At 38.5% G+C, this 22,746-nt stretch overlaps 1 protein-coding gene across 4 annotated transcripts in view; it reads left to right on the top strand.

Annotated features, from left to right (window-relative positions):
* The window catches only part of LOC127419593 (membrane-associated guanylate kinase, WW and PDZ domain-containing protein 3-like), a 267,603-nt gene that overhangs the window by 208,813 nt on the left and 36,044 nt on the right, over positions 1–22,746 (top strand). For all 4 annotated transcript variants that reach the window (XM_051661105.1, XM_051661106.1, XM_051661107.1 and 1 more), the window contains one exon: positions 1,440–1,564. In XM_051661105.1, coding sequence (XP_051517065.1) covers positions 1,440–1,564 — 125 coding nt within the window. The remainder of the gene's footprint in view (positions 1–1,439; positions 1,565–22,746) is intronic.

Raw genomic sequence — 22,746 nt, forward strand, 5'->3', positions numbered from 1 at the left:
GTTGCAGTTGTTGCTGCTAAAGGTGGCACAACCACCTATTACGTTTAAGGGGGCAGTTAGTTTTTCACATGGGTGATGTAGGTGTTGGATAACTTTTTTGCTTCAATAAAAAAAAAAAAAAATATATATATATATATATATATATATATATATATATATATATATATATATATATTTGAAAACTGTATTTTTTGTTTATTCAGGTTGTATTTGTTTTATGTTATATCTCGTTTGAAGATCTAAAACAATTTAGTATGAAAAATACACAAAAATAGAAGAAATCAGGATGGGGCAAATACTTTTCCACAGCACTGTGGTAATACATTTTTAAAATCAAATATAACATTAGTTAATGCACTATGAACTAACAATGAACAATTGTATTTTTATTAACTAACATTAACAAAGATTAATAAATGCCAAAAAAATATATTGTTCATTGTTAGTTCATGATACCTTACGCATTAACTAATGTTAATGAATGGAACCTTACTGTAAAGTATTACCAGTTGTATTTTGTCTTGTTTTAAGCATACATCTAGCAACATTTAGTGAGGTTTAACCTTAAACAAGAAAAAAAAATATTATTATAATTTGACAGTGGGGTAGGAAAATTAGCTTAAAGCTGAAGTGAATGGGGCCAGTACATAAACCTTTTAAAAGTATAGACACATTATATGTGTTGACATGATTTTAGTGTGAAAAAATCAGCAATTTACCAGTGCTATGGCGTTTACTAGAATTAGTCGTCATGACAACAAAGTTCAAATATTGGACATAACTTTACATATTTAGGGATAGTAAACAAATGTATCACATTAAAATCATGTTAGAACTTATAATGTTTACTTCTTGTGGCTTTACTTTTGAAACAGTGTGTATTTTAATGTTTATGGACTGGCCCCGTTCGCTTCCATTGTAAGTACTGTACGTTACTGTAACCACAAGTTTCTTCTTTTTTTTATTTTTTACATAAATGAGGGACAAGTTGAAATAATTATGCTGTCAATTGAGCTTAACTTGTATTAAACTCTTAACATTAATTTTAAAACTAACCTATAATGTCAGATTACTGTCTGTTCACCCTCAGAAACAAAAATGTGTACTGGAAAGGGTTACACTACCTTCATTGATTCAAACCAGTTCCCATCTCAGTATGGTGTTTATTTTTTCTGTTCATTTTCTAAATGTCTGTGGTTAAGGAAAAAGTGACCGCCTGGTTACTGAATGCTGTGCAGACGACAAACAGAAAGAGACGCACGAACACAGTGCCTCACCTTTTGGCTCTGATACGTTTCTGTCCCTTATTCACAATGACTGTTTGCATAAATCGATAAGCATCGCTCATGTTCTGTACTCAGAGTGTTTGTGCAAGCGTGCATGTCTTTGTATCAGTTCAGTCCAGTCCTGCACTCTCACTGTCTCACTGTTTCCTTTAGTCACATCAATCAGAAGACTCAGTTTGAGAATCCGGTGCTGGAGGCCAAGAAGAAACTCAGCCAAGACACGTCTCCAGTCAGCCAGCCAATAGCAGCAGCCGCAGGAGCCGCACCGACGCCCAAAAGTAAAACTTTCTTCTTCATTATTCCTCCATACCTCTTTTTCTACCACCTCTGTTTTCTTTTGTATTACCAGTTTAAAAAAAGAAAACAGTTAAATCTAGATTAAGATGGTTTAAGCTGCTCTTACCTGGTTTAAACTGGTCTCCCAGCCTGACCAGCTAAAAAAGTGCACCCAAACCGTTCTAAAACTAATTAACTGACCAGCCTGGCCAGGCTAAGACTGGTTTTAGATGTTTATTTATTTATTTATTTTCCAATCAAGGTTTTGTCACTTTAATTGTGAGGACTGTGGAGCGGTGACAAGAGAAGAGAAGGGGATTGACATAAGGAAATGACACAAGCTGAATTCATTACATAAACATTTTTAATTGAGCAGACACTTCTATTTAAAGCAAGTAACACTGCATTTAAGCTGTACATAATATCAGTACATGCATTCCCTGGGAATCAAACCCATAATCTTTTTTTTTCCCTGGTGAGATCCACTTATAATGTTAGTAAAGTCATTTTTAGTTTTCCATGACCATTATCAACCTATTCTTTGATCTTTAGAATTAAACAGTTTGTGTCTTTAAGAAGCATCCCCATTGCATATGAAATGAGCAAAAGCGCTGAGTTCTGTGCTTTGCTAACATCGACTTGCGGGTTTGCTATCAGGTCAAATGTAGTTTTAAACTGGCTCATCCATGTGGTGCTCAAATTGTTAGGATTATCATGATATGACCCCTTTAAATGTCAGGAGCAGTAATTGTACATTAATAATGATAATAAGATGCAGTAAATACTGGCTCTAAATTGTTGTACTCTAAAATGACAACTTGAACAGCTAATATAAGTGTTGTTAACATGATTAGAAGCAGACAAGAGTGTCCATAACCTTTTGTGAATGTGATTCTCAAGCTGTAGCTGAAACAGTAATGGATGGCTCTCACTAGAAGCACCTGATCTCAACATTCTGAATTACTCTTCAGACACTCGAGAGAGCACTACTCACTCTAGTGTTGAAAAAATGTTCATTATGTTTTTTTACGTTATGTAATGTTTTGAGTCAGTTTGACCTCAGTTAAAACACTTAGAAAAAAAATGAATAAAACAAATACAAAACAGGCAGAAGAGTAGTGCTGCAGTGTACACCAATCAGAGAATCTTGGCATTAAAAAAAAAAAATTATTTATGTTTTACATCTGGGGTCTCTGACACCCCAAACAGAAGTAATGTGTTTTTCATAGAGGATGATTGAAGCAAGTTTTTGTTTAGAGATCATTTGCATAAGATTGGGAAAAGTCATGAAGTATAATTCTAATACTTTAAAGATATTATTATTATTTTATTATGGCAGCGGCTAATTGATAGATGCTAAGATGCTATTTACACTAAGTGTAAATAGCAACAGAAAGCATCTGCTTTGCACTGAGTGCAAATAGTGATACTATTTACACTCCTAATTAAATACTAACATACAGTATATGGGCTTTACTGCAGTGTGTTTATTGTATTTATTTAGAGTCCCACAGACACCCTACACCCTAACCCTAACCTTACCTTACAAAAATTAACCATGGTTTTACTACAGTAACCAAAGTGCAAATTTATTGAATGGACTAAAGCACCCTGGGTGAAGAAAGCCTGTGTTTGTACTACACCTGGTGTCTTTTTTAAATTAGTTTGTTGAAAAAAATTAACAAAGAATTTCATGTCCAAACCACATCCACAATTAGTTTGAATTAATGCTGTCAGTCGATTAAAATATTGAATTGCAATTAATCCCATCATTTTTATGTAGTTAATCGCAATTAATCAGATTTTTAAAGTGCTGAAATTTGACACTATATATACTTATTTTCCTGTCAAAATGCATTTATTTCCATCTTAGGAAAGAAAACAAAACAAAATGTAACAATATTATGTTTTATTAACATTTTCCAAACAAAGCCATCCACAGTATAAAGATAGAAATGCACTAAAATTGCACCAATTCAAGTAACATTAAATGTTTCCCAAAGGTTAAGTGGGAGGTTGACTAATTGAACTAGTCCCCACATAGGTTGCATATTCATTGCAATGGGCATTAAATCTCTTAAACTCTCAGCCTCCACAATATTAATCAGCTGGTAGACTGTGACTATCCGCTTTGCTATCTGCTTTTTGCTATTGTGAAGCCGCATTCATGATTCACGTCAGAGCGTCGATGCCAGGGTCAAGCGGCGCTTTGAACTCCACATGAAAAGTGCTTGCAGACTAAAACATCTCATTCTGTGTTTTGGTGATAGTTAAGACTTGATGTGCTTCTGTGGTAATTAAAATGCTCTTTACATAGGTTGAAAATACTTGATTTCTATCACAAGTCCCATCTGGGCTTGTTTTGTACATCAAATAGCGTTAAGAGCTCCTTTCCTATCATTTGAGCACTGACACGGAAGCGCTGGTGTGTGTGTGTGTGTGTGTTGTGAAGTGTGCATCAGTGTAATGACTCCGGGCAGACACATTACAAAGGTTCTGCCCTTCTAACCAGTGTGTATTAACGGTAAATGCGTTAATCACAATTAAGAGCAATTAACACATTAAGCTTTTTAAATTAATTGCTTGCGTAAATGCGTTAATTCTGAAAGCTCTAGTTTTAACCTATCATTGACGCTCTTATACTTAAGAAATTTTGGGATGTACACGAATGGGAGAAATATCACCAAGCGAACACCTTATCAGAACAAAAGCATCAGTCCACTTCATCACAACTTCTATGCAAACCAAAAGAAGCCTGTTCACCCAGAAAGTGTAAATTAGTGCTTTAAGTGTGAAGTGAACTTATTAAGTGAGAGATGCATGATGTGGTCAGGTGCTTGTTTATGTTGAGGCAGAACACTTCCATCAGAAGAACATAAGCAACATCTGCGCTTGATGTGATCTCAGCTAATCCCAGAAGCTCAGAGCTCCTTTCCTTGTATCCAGCAATTCTGTCAGACAGCATGTTGTGTTTATATTTTACCATCTGTGTGTGTATTTATTTGTGACCGTATACTTGTTCAGTTATGCTCACCTGCATCAGCTTTGTATATTTATGCTCATGTTCCACTTTGTTGCTAGTGTTTCACTATTATATATATCACAACCATGTTCCATCCTCTAATGTGATATTAAAGGAATATTCTGGGTTCAATACAAATTCAGCTCAATCGACAGCATTTTTGTCATAATGTTGATTAACAAAATTTAACAGAAATCTTACAATTTACAAGGGAAGTGAATGGGTCCAATCTGTAAATGTTAAAATACTCACTGTTTGAAAAGTATGCAAGTTAACATGATTTTAGTGTGAAAAAAATTGCTTACAAAACTTTTCTGTGTAAAGTTATAGCCAATTTTACAGCTTATTTTCCATGATGATGTAATACTGTAAACACTAAATTCTAAAACAACTGTAAAAATTGTGATTTTAAACAACTTTAAAGCTCAAATAATACTCAAGTTTTAACAGAAGAATTAATTTAAGTGCTTTTATAAAAAATAAGCTGCACTTTTCTGCTTTTAAACCTTCCAAAACTCTGCCCCATTCACTTCCATTGTAAGTGGAATGACGACTGAGCACTTTTCTTTGTTTAAAAAAAAAAAAGAGGGACAAGTCGAAATTAATTTGAGTGGTAATCAACATATGCCACAAATGCTGTTGATTAAGCTTAACTTGTATTGAACCTAGAATGTTCCTTTCTCTCTCTCTCTATCTCTGTGCTTATTTCTTGTTTTCAATAAGTGTTTGCTTAAGTATCAGTTTTCAAAGTGTCAATTTAAAACATCTGCCCTTAAAGCTACCAAAAGTAAAACTTTTCTCTGATATATACACACATGCCCTGCATCCAAATTCAAACACTATCCATCCTAGTGTGAGAAATTAGAAAAAGTGTGTCCCAAATTGTACATAGAAAATAATATGCAAAATGTGCCTGGATGATACAGACATTTATGTATGCATTCCCATTCATGCATTCTATTTCAGCTAATATTTCCTACAACTGACTTTTTAAGTTGAAGAAAAGCAAACTTGCTCCAAAAAAATGTTGTGTGTATTTAATGCTTTTAACTAAATAAATAAAACAGTTGGCCTCTATAATATAATGAAATATTGTGTTTTATTTATACTGTAAGTTCCTTGTAAAACATGTTATTTTCGATTCGGCTTCATCAAGGTTAACCCTGATGAAGGCCTGTGTGCCGAAGCCCGTCTGTTTTATTTAAATACATTTTCTCCCTTCAACAAGAGTTGCTGGATTTATCCTCTTCATTTGTACTTTGTTCTATCCATGCGCCTTGTTTTTTGGTGAAGTTGCATCAGACTCATTACCCAGAAAAACATGTTATTTTCCCAGAATACACAGCTATTTTTGATCTACAAGCAGAGGCTAACTGCAAAACATAAACAGCTAAACCCTGACTCATTGAGTGAGTTACATACTTATTGTGCATAGTATAAGTAGTAAGAATTGGGAAGCAGCCATACACATTCAAATTTGGCAGGGGACACTGGTATCAGCTGAGTTAAAGACTGATTTTATGCTCATCCTTTAGAACTACAATTACTTGCCGTTAGAGAGAGATGCTGCTCTGAACGGTTCTGCTTTGTCATCCCCTCCTCCTGTCAACACTACCCAACTTTCTGTCCTGGGATTGTTTCCAGTGTGACCTGAATGTTTGCATTGGCTTCTGTTGGATGTTATATTTGGTGTGCTGAACACATGACTGAGCTCAGTTTCAGGTTGATGAAGGTTAAACCAATGAGAAGCAGGACTCTGACTCTTTGTTCTGTGGACTCATGGAGCATCTCTGTCTCTTATGTCTTCCTGTGTCCACTGAGCACTGATTTTGTCCTCTTGTCCCCATTGGAAAGCTGGCAGTGGATGTCTGTTCTGTCTCATTATTGAAAGCACATAATGCCCCCTGGCCAAGAAAGTTTGATGAGTGGATGGTGACTGGCCATCTGAGAATAGGACATGGATGAGTGCGCTGTTTTACTTTACTGATCTAATCAGGTTCCTTTAGGCATACAAAAAGTTTAACTTTTGTTCTGGGGAGCTTATCATTTACTCACACTCATGTTGTGCCAAACCCAAATAACTTTCTTTCTTTTGTGATTGGATGATTGGTTCGAAGCCATTGTAAAATTATTAGAAGCATACTCTTGTGACCCGACATTCGATATTAATGGTCCAAGTTACTACATTGCTTGGCAGCCTACGGTTGAGATAACAAACTGTATTACTTAACTGAAATTTGTTTTATTCCGATCAATATTAAAAAGTTATATAATTTATTGAAAATTGAAAATAAAAAAACAACTTTTGTCATATTGCTGTTGCTGCTGTTGGATAAAAACTATAAGACACAAGTCTATGCATTACAGACATAATTTTTTTTGTAAAACATTTTTTTATTGATTCCTACATTAAATAAAGAAGAGCAAAACATATATACATGGAATCAACATTTAAACCCCACAACCACCCCTCCCAATCCCCAACAAACATCCCTGTGGTCACATATGAGTATATACACAAAAAAAGCAAACACACAAACAAATATATATATAAATATATATATATATATATATATATATATATATATATATATATATATATATAATAGTCACACACATTTATACCTCCACCTCTCTCTCCACAAATCCTAAAAAGATAATCCCATTCTACCATATCAAACGCCTTTTCGGCGTCAAGTGAGATGGCAGCGACTGGAGTCTGATCATTCGCCACTGACCACATGATATTGATGAAACGCCTAATGTTATCAGAAGAGCTGTGGCATCGAAATAAACCCCACCTGATCTAAATGTATAAGAGATGTCATAACTTAATGGATTAGCCAGAATTTTTGACAATATTTTAACATCTAGCTGGATCAGGGAAATTGGACGGTAACTTTTACACTCGCTTGGATCTTTGTCTTTTTTAAGGATCAGACTGATCCGGGCTTGTGTCATGGTTGGAGGAAGCATTCTATTCTTTAATGATTCTGTATAAACTTCTAGCAAATGTGGAGCCAGTTCCGTAGCATAAAATCTAAAAAAAAATTAGAGGTAAAGCCATCTGGCCCCGGAGCCTTGCCTGTAGGCAAGGCCTTAATTACCTTGCCAAGCTCCTCCAAGGTTATCTCAGAATCAAGAGAATTTCTTTGCTCAGTTGTCAGTTTAGGAAGTTCTAATGGTTCCACAAAGTTTCTAATATCCTCATCAGTGGATGAAGACGTGGAACTATAGAGATCAAGATAGAATTCTTTAAAAGCATTATTAATATCAATGGTATTGATATTGCTTCAACATAATGCAAGCATCCACTTTTTTAGGAGAGCAATCAGAAATTATAGTCATAACTACAACATTTTACCCTAACAATGATGATATTGACCATTGTAATGCATTTTATTTGTTTTATTTACACACTCAAGCAATGATAAAACCATTTTAGCTCCAGCCATTGGGGCGGCAGTGACCATACACATAGTGTATGCAAAGCTCATATTACACCTTTAATTACTCTCTGACATTTAATAATTAGCTCACCCTGAAAGTGACAGTGGTTCTTTATGCATGACAAGCATAACAAAGTGGACATAAACATCAGCCCTCCCCCGTTTTTCTGAATTTCCTCAGCGACCAACTGAGAAAGCAGCACTAAAGGCAACGAGAGATGGGAATAAATCAAGTATGCATGTACCTGTGTCCATCACAGTACACTGTACTTGTAAAACAACCAACTCGCATGTACCCATGTGCAGGTGGTGTGCAGTTCAAATGCTGTCATGGTTATTACAATAAAAACTGTCTTGGTTACTGATGTAACCTCTGTTCCCTGATGGAGGGAACAAGACGATGTGTTGATGTAGTGACACTAGGGTTCGCTCTTGAGAGCCCCAATCACCTTTGCTTTATTCAGAAAAGGCCAATGAAAATTGGCGAGTGGAATATTCATGCAACTCTCCGGCCCATACGTACGGGTGTAAATGGAGATGAGGATGCTGAGGAGCCGAGAGAGAGTCCCGGCCATGTCAGCATTTGGTTCAGCGCCGCGGCAGGAGGGACACACATCTTGTTCCCTCCATCAGGGAACATAGGTTACATCAGTAACCAAGACGTTCACTGTCTGTCACTCACTCGACGTTGAGTCGATGTAGTGACACTAGGGGTTCCTATACGAAACACCGTAGGCGCTGAGCTGTGTCACGAGGTACGGAGGAGTGGACACGGGCAGGCTGATGTGTGCCTCACAGGGAGCGCTCAACCACGTCATGACCTTCCAGTGAGTTAGGTAAGGCATCTCCCTGGTCCCGATAAGGGTGTAAGGAGGCACTTACCTGAGGAGGCTACAGGTGTTGGCAATTTGCCACCAAGCACCGAGCACCTGCTAGAATACCCTACGGAGAGGGTACACAGCAACAGTGGCCGAGGCAGAGCAGAGCTCTGACGAGGGGAAACACAGGTTTCACCTGAGGGGAAACCGAACAGTGGAAACACATCATACGGAATTACCGAGGGGGGAATCACCACGTATGGAGCACTGAGTCCAAGTACATGGGCTCACCTTAAAAGAGGCATACCACGAGTACTGGGCCTGGTGGCGTTACTCCTCCGAGTTCGCCACCGAATATTGCTTAAAGAATTAAAGAGGTGTCCAGTGTTCACCAGTTACGGGGAACTGTTGTGGACAAGATAGTGCACATTATCACCTTAAAAAAGGGGAAAGGCACAATGAAAGCGATACACCCATCCAGATGCCCGGCCTACCTGTTGTCACCCCGTAACACTCGGGTCAAAACTGGTTCTATGCATAGGTTGTAGGACCTTGCAAAGTTATTGGGTGTAGCCCAACCCGCTGCTCTGCATATATCTGCTAGAGAGGCGCCCCACGCCAGTGCCCAGGAGGATGCAACACCTCTGGTGGAGTGTGCCCGGACTCCCAAAGGGCACGGCAGGTCTTGTGATTGGTAAGTCAGAGAAATGGCATCCACAATCCAATGGGACAACCTTTGTTTGGAGACAGCTTTCCCCTTCTGCTGCCATCCAAAGCAGACAAAGAGCTGCTCCGAGCATCTAAAGCTGTACGTGTGGTCCAGATAGATGTGCAGGGTATGAACTGGACACAGCAACGACAAGGCCAGGTCTTCCTCCTTTGAAGGGAGCGCTTGCATGTTCACCACCTGATCCCGGAAGGGAGTGATGGGAACTTTGGGCACGTAACCGGGCCGGGGTCTCAGAATCACGTGAGAGTGTGCCGGTATGGACTCCAGGCATTCACTGGTGACAGAGAGCGCCTGTAGATCCCCAACCCTCTTGATAGAAGTGAGCGCCACCAGGAGGGCTGTCTTCAGTGATAAAGTGCTGAGCTTGGGGCTCAAAGGGGGCTCTCTGTAAGGCAGGTAGGACCACAGAGAGATCCCAACAGGGAACCAGGCACGGTCTAGGGGGATTCAATCTCCTCGCGCCTTTGAGAAACCTGGTGCTCAGGTCGTGCTGCCGTGAGGGTCTCCCATCCAGTGTATCATGATAATGCTGCTATAGCAGCCACAAACACCTCCAGGGTAGAGGGAGACAGCCGTCTCTCCAGCCCCTCCTGAAGGACAACACAGACCCGACTGCACATCTCTTTGGATCTTCCCCGTGGGAAGAACATCAATTTGCGAAGAGACGCCACTTCAGAGCATACAGCCACCTCGTGGCCTGAGTGATCATGTGTACCACCACTGGCGGAAGGCCTGCTAGGTCCTCCGTGTCCTGTCCAGGAGCCAGACATGGAGATTCGAGGGTAGTTAAGGTAGATGAGCCGGCGAAGCATGTACGGGCAGAGAAAGGTGCCTTCCATGACTTCGTAAGCTCCTCGTGCACTTCCGGGAAGAAGGGCACCGGGGTGGGGTGTGGCCGTGAGTCACGTTCCAAACCCAGAAACCAATCATCCAGCCGCAAGCACGGCTGCCAACTCAGCGTCCGCCTCATCCTGAGCTCTAACGCCTGAGAGCTGGAGCTCAGAAGATTCGTCCACTTCTGAAAGCAGAAGCCCACCCTCCGATGCTGCGACCGATAACTCATCCTCGTCCCGAGCCCCAAACGAGATATTAAACCCGCCCTGAGGTGGATCGCCTGCCTCGCTCGTGAACTCTACCGGGCAGAATGAGCGTGCTGGGGGATGGGAGGTCCGCAGGGACAGATTTCAGAAATACAGATTTTGTGGCCATCCAGTGGGGAGAGATAACGGCCACACCCAGTAGCACAAAGGCGAAAGGACATCTTTAAAAAGACGCCTATCATTTGTGCAAGCTCTTTTAGAGAAAATATACTCTTTTAACACCTGTGGACTCAGCCGCCGAAAGGCCAAGGGGAAGCACAATACTTGACCATGCGAGGGTGACTGCTGATATGCGCCGTAATTCCAGCAGTGATAGCAAGGTGAAGGGAGGAACACACATGCGTTCAGCTCCAAAGAACAAGTCTGAATGAGTGGTGCACGCCATCTCCTTTTATACCCGTATGTCCGGGCCGGAGAGTGGCATGCAAATTCCACTCGCCAATTTTCATTGGCCTTTTCTGAATAAAGCAAAGGTGATTGGGGCTCTCAAGAGCGAACCCCTAGTGTCACTACATCGACACAACGTCGAGTGAGTGACAGACAGGGAACATCCTTTTCAGAGGGCAGTCCAACTCATCAATGTGGTTATTATGCAAATCCAATCCCCACGACACATGGTGAGATATCCATCGCTGCTCTCCTAATGAGATTGATGTGGTCTCATCTGATGCTGTTGGCACTCTCAGATGAGGCAAGAATAAATCATACTGCTGCACTCTTTCAGTCATAAATTACTGTAATTAGCGTACAAGCTCCCATTTACAGCTGATCCAGAAACAGTGTTGAACATTTTTATCTGTAGAAAAACAATTAGAAGCAAAAGATAAAGACTGATCTAATACCACAGGGGAATGATGTTGTTCACACCCTTAACCCATGTGTAAAAATACAATTAACCTTTATGGAGAGTTTCCTCTGTTATAAAGGTACACTGAAAGACTGAGAATGTAGCCATCCTTTAATGACCAGGCAATGATCTCCACTAGAAAAACAGCTTAATAACCAAAAACATTTATTATTCATAGTGAATATCTAAACATGCAGAAAGGTTTCTGTGAGGGTTGGATTTAGGGGTGGGGTTAGGGGAAAAATATAATAAATTAAGTGTAAAAACAACGGAAGTCAACCATGATAGAAAAGCAAATATATGTGTTTGTGTGTTTATGAACTTAACCCATATAGCTTGGATGGGCTCGCCGGTGTGAGAAAAAAAAAATTATCAAAATACAGTATTTATAACTACAGTATTGACCAACACAAAATTTAAAGCTTAGAAGCTCTACTTTACAATGCATGTAGGCATTATGTCCAAAACTAAACAAGTGCTTTGAAATTTGCAGACAAATCAGAAGTGTTATGTTTTGATAATTTATTAAAATGGTTGCACTGTATATATTATTGTAATCAGTAAAAACATCAAACTCATCAAATAGTCATGTGTCATATGTTGTTGGAAAGCTCTCAAAGAGTACAATACAAGCAGCCTATTTCTTTTACTCAGACAAAAATATAACGAGTAACAGTTAAGTATAAAATGATCAGCCACAACATTAAAACCACCACCCTAATATTGTGTAGATCCCCCTCGTGCCGCCAAAACAGCGCCAACCTGCATCTCAGAATATTATTCTGAGATGCTATTCTTCCCACCACAATTGTAGAGGGTGGTTATCTGAGTTACCCTATACTTTGTCAGTTCGAACCAGTCTGGACATTCTCTGTTGACCTCTCTCATCAACAAGGCATTTCCGTCCACAGAACTGCCGCTCACTGGGTGTTTTTTTGTTTTTGGCACCATTCTGAGTAAATTCCAGAGACTGTTGTGCGTGAAAATTCCAGGAGATCAGCAGCTACAGAAATACTCAAATCAGCCCATCTGTCACCAACAGTCATCCATGCGATTATCTAATCAGCCAATCCTGTGGCAGCAGTGCAGTGCATAAATGCAGTGCAGTGCATAAAATCATACAGATATGGATCAGGAGCTTCAGTTGACGTTCACATCAACCATCAGAATGGGGAAAAAATATGATCTCAGTGATTTGGACCGTGGCATGATTGTTGGTGCCAGATGGGCTGGTTTGAGTATTTCTGTAACTGCTGATCTCCTGGGATTTTCACACACAACATTCTCTAGAATTTACTCTGAATGGTGCCAAAAACAAAAAACATCCAGTGTGCGGCAGTTCTGCGAATGGAAATGCCTTGTTGATGAGAGAGGTCAACGGAGAATGGCCAGACTGGTTTGAGCTGACAAAGTCTATAGTAACTCAGATTACCACTCTGTACAATTATGGTGAGAAGAATAGCATCTCAGAATGCTATTCTGAGTGTGGGTTTTGGTAGCACGAGGGGGATCTACACAATATTTAGGCAGGTGGTTTTAATGTTGTGGCTGATTGGTGTATGTCTTTGACATACATGTTTCATATGAACAGGTGTTGCTCATATGCAGTGTTTTTGCTTATAACTTCATAAAAAATAAACAGAATATAAAATATCACATACATTTACTTAAAGGAGGTGAGTATCTTTAAAACGAGCCCACACACAAAGTAATCGGATGCATAAATCGTTAGATAACCCACACGAAGCACAATATGCACACAGCTGGCTACAAACACATTAGCTTTCCTGGATCAGATGACTTCATCGGAAATGCTGTAGCATCATGGAATGCTAAACCAATCTGTTTGGGTTCAGATTGTTCCAACCTGTGTTGAAAGTCCTCCAAATTTGGGCAGAGAGTCATGTGATCAATCAACTTAATTACGTATTGCCACCAGGAGATGGCGCCAAGTACATGACACAGACTCAATGATGACTCGAATGACACAGAATGAAACTCATTCTGTGAAATCTCATTACTAAAATCATGTCTGCATGCTATGCAAACCTTAGTCATTGTGTTTGTGTGTGTAATTTGTTCTTATGTACAATTATAATGTTTTTATTTGTTTGGAGAGGCTTTTGGACACTTGGAGATGTTTTTGGACACTAGGATAAATTATTTTTGTAATGCTATAACTTTTGATTGCTTTTGTCATATCAACACAAAATTTTACTCAGTTACAGGTGACATGATTAGGTACAAAACAAAAGCAGTTTTTTGGAGCCACCTTATTACACCCTGAGGTATATAATGTAAAATTTTTGTCCAAGTTTTTTATGTGGTTTTTCAGCAGTTTCTTAGGCTGAGTCTCAGAATTTATCATAATCTATATAGAAGAAAAAAAAAATCAGTTTTCTTTAAATTTATACCAAACACTTGACCCTCCTTGTTATTTTTTATTTATTTATTTTTTTTGTTAATTTTTATTTTATCTATTTATTTATTTATTTTGGATGAGTTATAAGCCTTTAAGTTTGGGTATGCTACTGAAACAGGAAATCTTTAAAAACATAATCTGAGCTTAAAGGATTAACTATAATTTGTTGACAAAATTGTACAGAAATGTTAGATAAATCTGACAAACCTCCCTATAGGGACATTGTGGGAAAAACGATGTATAAATAAAGCTATATTGTTTTATAAAATTCTAAAAATGCAAAACACAACAAAAAACAGAAAAAATAGTAGTTAAAATGTAGCTGTTTATAATAGTTTATGGTATATCCACATTTAGATAAATTAGAACAGGTGGACAGAGAAATGTTGTATTTTTCATATTAAAAGGTTACTATAAAATCGATATGCACTCAAACCCTTATAAACTACCTGAGATCTCTGACATGTAATCACATCTCCTCAATTTGTGATGTCCTTCCAATAATTATCAGGTATCCAATATTTTTTACACTGCATGTGTAAAACATAGAATGACATAGAATGGCCGAAAAATTTAATTCCTGCTAGTTCTATGTAGCATTCTTAAAAAAAATTGTTTATTTTAGTGCAGTATTTAAAGTTTATTTATAGCGGTTCAACATGGAGGGGTCACCATGGCAACATAATTTATACAGCTTGTAAATTTGATCTGGATGTGCTCGCTAACCCCACAAATTAGTTTATGAAAAAAATGGGATCATTATTGCCTCATCAGGGAACATTTTATCAGATGAAAATGTTGTCACCAAATGTTGCTAGGGCATTTATGTAGTGTTTATTAATTAACAGAGCTCTTAACCAGAACGCTCTCATAAATATGCTGGTGTGGTTGTAAATGGCGAATTGTAATTTAAGCAGAGAGTAATGAATGGACTGTGATGATTAATTGAAGTGTATGTGGATCCAATCCCACAATCATTTGCTCATTTAGTAATACATGTTTTACTCTCTCTCTCTCTCTCTCTCTCTCTCTCTCTCATATATAATATATATATATATATATATATATATATCTGTCTGTCTGTGTGTGTGTGTGTGTGTGTGTGTGTGTGTGTCTTGCATTATTGTATATAAATGACTAATGGAATCCAGGCATCCTACTGAGACTGCTTTCTGAGTCATTCTTTTTTGTAGTTTTCTCTGTCCCACAGTCTCAACTCTGTTTTATTCCAAGTCTGTTTTTATTATGGTTTCAGCAGTGCATTAATAAAATTAAAAGGAAACTTAACTCATTTTGACACAACTTCACATCTATATCAATAGTAAAGTATATTATTAAAGTGTAAATTCTCTGCCACTAGTATCACAAAGCATAATTGCAAAATAATATTTTCAAACAGCTTTCCCAAACACTCCCCCCATCTGCCATTGGTTGTACAAACGGATTGTCCCACCTCAAACTCATGCCATTGGCAGTCAATGTGGCAGTGTTAGGCTGGTCAGGATGCTCAAACAAACAAAGCAATGTTTTAAATGTGCCACAGTGTTTGCAGTTTGCAGGAAGATTAACATGCGAGTGGCTTACATTTTCTCAGTATTTGAAACTGGGATAGGTGAAAGTATTTTAAATGTACAGATGCGGCCTTTGAAAACATGCATTTTTTCATGCGCCATCAGGCAATCCATCATGTGAAATCACTCAACATACCGCAGATGGGCTTCTTAGAATTAAAATACATGTGTTGTACTTCTCACAATATCCACCACGTGGCGCATGAATGCATGACTGCTCACGCCCCTCTGTCTAGTTAGTGACAGGTCGCCTGCTGCATCTTTTGTGGATGCGTCATATATCTCATGCGCATTTTAATGTATTACCTTATTAGAAAGGTATTAGAAAATATTAAATATAAAGGCTACATTTAGCTCTGTTAAGAAACACTGGACTGCAAAGGTGACTGAAAGTGAGACTGATTCTAATACGTGTGTTTCCAAAGTGTGGGCTGCTATACGCGTTTATTGCAGGGAGGCCATGAGTTCAAGAAAAATTGTATTAGGTTACTTTAAAAGATTATAAAAATTTCTCTGTGTAGAGCAAATGCATTGTTGTTTTTAAATCATGTTTAATATGGATATGCATTGTTAGTTTCACTGCAAAGAGCATTTGTAAATGCTTGTCTTATTTCATAAATAAAAATGTTTGGTGTAATGTAAAAAAATATTATGGATAGTTGATTATAAAACACAGACTCTTCCCTGATTTCTTTGAGGGTTGTTGGATTATTAGATTTTGAGAACCTCTGGATTTTGATTTGCCTAAATCATTCACAATTCTTTATGGGAGTAGCATATATTTAATTCCCTCACTTAATATGTTAAGCACAAAGTTTTGAATGCTATTATTTTGATTTTCAAATATTTTTGCTTGGAATTAAATATTTTAAAGTGATTAAATTCAAACATTGTTGATTTGTTTTATGGCTCACAAATAGGCAGAGCGTGTGGCTGGTCAAGGGTGATGGGCATGATGTGTGAATTGATACATAATTTTGATTGTCATTCTGGGAAAACACTGGCTCACTCTCAGTGACTATGGACGAATTGATCTTCCATTAATGGTTTCGGCCAAGTGCGGTGTCCATGTGATTTCTGACCCAGAGAATGCCTTCATTTATGAAATAATTTAAAATTTTACAACATATATTAAATAGTGCAGTTCTTTGGTCAAAACATGGTCATTGCTGCACGTCATTGCTGCATGGCATTGTCAGTGTAGAGTGCTTATGGCAAATGGGATCCAAGTGTTTAGCACACATAACTTGTAATGCTATTTCCAATGAACACAGTCTGGGTTTATGATTCGGACAGATAGAGCCTGATTTGTGAAAACTGGTGGAGCATTTGGTGACGTTTGATTGCGTCTTACTCCCATACCCTCATTTCCTTGGGTAATAATAGGCAACAGATGTTCAACTTTTGGAACTACAGTATTTGCATTATAAAATAAAGAGTTGCAATGTTAAAACGACTGTTTGCAGAGCGGAAGATATGTATGCTATTCGTGAAGAAAAAGCATGCAATATTATTTACATTTCTACAACTGTTTGTCTCATGTGCACTGTTTTAACCTGGATGGCAGAACTAGTTATTGTAGCAAACATGAATAAAAGAGGCGCTTGGCAGCTACAGTAATCATGCGTGTGGAGGATCAGCTGTCTATGATCATATTGTAGAACAGATTATTATTATTGTGTCGGAGACCTCTCGGGCAGTGAATTATTTCTGAAAATCCGAGCAAACTACATGTAAAAGATATAGCCAATGTATTTTGAAATGGAGGACATCGATATTTCTTTTTATGCAAATATTAACTTTTTTTGTTGTGCTTGTCAAAGTAAACCTGTGTTAAAATATTTGGGATATTTCAAATATTTATTTTATTATTTTTTCCACCAGGCATGTCCGACACTGTAACTTGTGTTATGTTGCTTGTTGCTTGTTTGATTGGAATTAAATATTTTATAGTGATTAATTTTAAACCTGGTTGATATGTTGTACGAATTAGTAAAAGGACAAACACTGGCTTGTAACTTCTGGTCTAGGATAAGCTTCCTCACCTCAAATTCAAACTATAATAAGTAGTGAGAAGTGAAAGGCTGACTCTAGATCAGTGGCTGTGGACTAATTTATCTTCCATCGCTTAAATGAATCACTGCGTCCGTGCGATCATGGATGCGGAGAACGTCTTTATTTAATATTTGTTGTAAAATGTAAAATTATTTAATAAATGGTGCAATTGCAGGTTGATGGTCTCAGAAGCGGAGGCAGCTGAGATTCGTGCTCCGCCACCCGGATAGAGGCGAGTCACCACCGCCACCACGAGGACTTAGAGTGCATTGGGAAATGGGCATTCCAAATTAGGGAGAAAAAGGGAAGAATATAAAAAATAAATAAATAATAAATAAAAATAAATAAATAAATAGTGCAATTCTTGGATTAAATCATGGGCTATAGATTATGGTAGCATTGAAAACGAGTTTATCACAAGTTTGTAGAGTTCCTTTTTTAATTATATCCATTCACATTCAAATCAATAATAATCCAATCAAACTCTGAATGAGCCAGCACTGAGATGAGTTTGGTGGAAATAAATTTGTCTGGATTTTATCTTAAAGCGTCCCTGGTGACAAGTGGAGTGAGAGAAATTTGTTTCTTGTTGGGCATTGTTTTAGTCCATTACACAAAATCCTATGTCAAATTATCAAATATTTTTCAGGTATTTCCCATAACGTGCCACTTGTGAATGAAGGGGGAAAATGCCAGAGGAAATGGAAAAAAATATATATGCAGAAAAACATTTTATGCTGTTTTGTACAAAATTATTAATAATAATACAAATAATAATAATAGAAAAGCTCCCCCTTTATGATAGCACTTAAATCATTAAAAGCATTAACTACTAATATTTCTACAATTCTTACAATTACAGGGGAGAGCGGGGCACCAACTAACACTTTTTGGTTTTCTTAAGTGTGTAAATGTACTTGGGGTTCAAAGTATTGGGGGTTAAAGTATTTATCTTTTTTCACATTAATTTTACACATGTCTGGTACAAATATATGGTCTTGTTTCATGTATACAGCATATACTTTTTTTGCCATCTACCTGGAAAGAAGGAGTGTGAAATGTTACAACGTGCCCCATAGGTGGGACACGTTGTAACAGGTGAGGGGCACATTGTAACTTGATATATGACATATGGAGCTATTTGCATTATAAAATAAAGAATTAAATTTTCATAAAATAATTGTATAATTAAAAAATCCCCTTCTATCAACGTTCTCTGATCTAATTAAAATAAATAGATTAATTAACTTTGTCATGTACACTGATCAGCCACAACATTAAAACCACCTGTCTAATATTGTGTAGGTCCCCCTTATGCCGCCAAAATAGCTCGAACCCGCATCTGAGATGCTATTCTTCTCATCACAATTGTACAGAGTGGTTATCTGAGTGACCGGAGACTTTGTCAGTTTGAACCAGTCTGACCATTCTCTGTTGACCTCTATCATCAACAAGGCATTTCCATCCACAGAACTGCCACTCACTGGGTGTTTTTTTTTTGTTGTTTTTGGCACCATTCAGAGTAAATTCTAGAGACTGTTGTGTGTGAAAATCCCAGGAGATCAGTTACAGAAATACTCATACCAGCCCATCTGGCACCAACAATCATCCATGCAATTATCTAATTGGCCAATCGTGTGGCAGCAGTGCAGTGCATAAAATCATGCAGATACGGATCAGGAGCTTCAGTTAATGTTCACATCAAAATTCTACCCAATTTTTTTGGAACGCCCAATTCCCACTACTTACTAGGTCCTCGTGGTGGCACGGTTACTCACCTCAATCTGGGTGGTGGAGGACAAGTCTCAGTTGCCTCCACTTCTGAGACAGTCAGTCCGCGCCTCTTGTCACGTGGCTCGCTGTGCATGACACCGTGGAGACTCACAGCATGTGGAGGCTCATGCTACTCCACGCACAACTTACCACGCACCCCATTGAGAGCGAGAACCACTTAATCGCAACCACGAGGAGGTCACTCCATGTGACACTACCCTCCCGGACCTATTGGTTGCTTAGGAGACTTGGCTGGAATTACTCAGCACACCCTGGATTTGAACTCGCGTCTCCAGGGGTGGTAGTCAGCGTCAATACTCGCTGAGCTACCCAGGCCCCCTGTGATCACTTTCTTTATAACATTTAGGCCTACCTTGAAAAATTATTGTCCTTCCCTCCCCCAATTTCTAGCTGACTCCCACAAAGGAGAGACATGTTACATGTGAAACAAAAGAATCATGAATGGGGCAGTTTGAAGCTAATGTTCTTTTTTTAAGAATTTGAGCTATAAGTAATCCATTTTTGGCAGAGAACAACTACTATAAAAAGTAACACTTTATGCCTACAGCAATGTGTGTTTAAAAAAAAACTATATATATATATATATACAGTGCATCCGGAAAGTATTCACAGCGCTTCACTTTTTCCACATTTTGTTATGTTACAGCCTTATTCCAAAATGGATTAAATTCATTATTTTCCTCAAAATTCTACAAACAATACCCCATGATGACAATGTGAAAGAAGTTTGTTTGAAATCTTTGCAAATTTATTAAAAATAAAAAAACGAAAAAAATCATATGTACATAAGTATTCACAGCCTTTGCCATGACACTCAAAATTTAGCTCAGGTGCATCATGTTTCCACTGATCATCCTTGAGATGTTTCTACAACTTGATTGGAGTCCACTTGTGGTAAATTTAGTTGATTGGACATGATTTAGAAAGGCACACACCTGTCTATATAAGGTCCCACAGTTAACAGTGCATGTCAGAGCACAAACCAATCCATGAAGTCCAAGAAATTGTCTGTAGACCTCTGAGACAGGATTGTATCGAGGCACAGATCTGGGGAAGGTTACAGAAAAATTTCTGCAGCATTGAAGGTCCCAATGAGCACAGTGGCCTCCATCATCCGTAAATGGAAGAAGTTTGGAACCACCAGGACTCTTCCTAGAGCTGGCCACCTGGCCAAACTGAGTGATCGGGGGAGAAGGGCCTTAGTCAGGGAGGTGACCAAGAACCCGATGGTTACCCTGACAGAGCTCCAGCATTTCTCTATGGAGAGAGAAGAACCTTCCAGAAGAACAACTATCTCTGCAGAACTCCACCAATCAGGCCTGTATGGTAGAGTGGCCCGACGGAAGCCACTCCTCAGTAAAAGGCACATGACAGCCTGCCTGGAGTTTGCCAAAAGGCACCTGAAGGACTCTCAGGCCATGAGAAACAAAGATTGAACTCTTTGGCTTGAATGGCAAGCGTCATGTCTGGAGGAAACCAGGCACCATTCATCACCTGGCCAATACCATCCCTACAGTGAAGCATGGTGGTGGCAGCATCATGCTGTGGGGATGTTTTTCAGCGGCAGTAACTGGGAGACTAGTCAGGATCGAGGGAAAGATGAATGCAGCAATGTACAGAGACATCCTTGATGAAAACCTGCTCCAGAGCGCTCTGGACCTCAGACTGGGGTGAAGGTTCATCTTCCAACAGGACAATGACCCTAAGCACACAGCCAAGATAACAAAGGAGTGGCTACGGGACAACTCTGTGAATGTCCTTGAGTGGCCCAGCCAGAGCCCAGACTTGAACCCGACTGAACATCTCTGGAGAGATCTGAAAATGGCTGTGCACTGATGCTCCCCATCCAACCGGATGGAGCTTGAGAGGTCCTGCAAAGAAGAATGGGAGAGACTGCCCAAAAATAGGTGTGCCAAGCTTGTAGCATCATACTTAAAAAGACTTGAGGCTGTAATTGGTGCCAAAGGTGCTTCAACAAAGTATTGAGCAAAGGCTGTGAATACTTATGTACATGTGATTATTTTCGTTTTTTATTTTTAATAAATTTGCAAAGATTTCAAACAAACTTCTTTCACATTGTCATTATGGGGTATTGTTTGTAGAATTTTGAGGAAAATAATGAATTTAATCCATTTTGGAATAAGGCTGTAACATAACAAAATGTGGAAAAAGTGAAGCGCTGTGAATACTTTTCGGATGCACTGTGTGTGTGTGTATCTATCTATATATATATATATATATATATATATATATATATATATATATATATATATATATATATATATATATATATATATAATGCATTTAAGATTTAACTTTGGTTTATGACAATAAATACATTAAACTCAGTTTTTCACAAGTACTGACATTTAATCATATAAAACATTGCCTGTCTTAGGTCAGTTAGGATCACTACTTTATTTTAAGAATGTGAAATGTCAGGATAATAGTAGAGAGAATGATTTATTTCAGCTTTTATTTATTTTATCACATTCCCAGTGGGTAAGAAGTTTATATACACTTTGTTATTATTTGGTAGCATTGCCTTTAAATTGTTTAACTTGGGTCAAATGTGTTGGGTAGCCTTCCACAAGCTTCTCACAATAAATTGATGGAATTTTGGCCCATTCTTCCTGACAGAACTGCTGTAACTGAGCCAGTTTTGTAGGCTTTTTCAGTTCTGCCCACAAATTTTCTATCGGATTGATGTCTCCAGTACCTTGACTTTGTTGTCCTAAAGCCATTTTGCCACAGCTTTGGAGGTATGCTTGGGGTCATTGTCCATTTGGAAGACCCATTTGCGACCAAGCTTTAACTTCCTGGCTGATGTCTTGAGATGTTGCTTCAATACAGTATATCCACATAATTTTCCTTCCTCATGATGCCATCTATTTTGTGAAGTGCACCAGTCCCACCTGCAGCAAAGCACCCCCCACAGCATGATGCTGCCACCGCCATGCTTCACAGTTGGGATGGTGTTCTTTGCCTTGCAAGCCTCACCCTTTTTCCTCCAAATATAACGATGGTCATTATGGCCAAACAGTTCAATTTTTGTTTCATTAGACCAGAAGACATTTCTCCAAAAAGTAGGATCTTTGTCCCCATGTGCACTTGCAAACTGTAGTCTGGCTTTTTTTATAGTAGTTTTGGAGCAGTGGCTTCTTCCTTGCTGAGCAGCCTTTCAGGTTATGTTGATATAGGACTCGTTTTCACTGTTGATATAGATACTTGTCCACCTGTTTCCTCTAGCATCTTCACAAGGTCCTTTGCTGTTGTTCTGGGATTGATTTGCACATTTCGCATCAAACTACGCTTATCTCTAGGAGCAGTATGATGGCTGCATGGTCCCATGGTGTTTATACTTGCATACTTGCAT

Source organism: Myxocyprinus asiaticus, chromosome 29 (genome assembly GCF_019703515.2).
Source record: "Myxocyprinus asiaticus isolate MX2 ecotype Aquarium Trade chromosome 29, UBuf_Myxa_2, whole genome shotgun sequence".
In the NCBI taxonomy this organism is placed as follows: Eukaryota; Metazoa; Chordata; class Actinopteri; order Cypriniformes; family Catostomidae; genus Myxocyprinus; species Myxocyprinus asiaticus.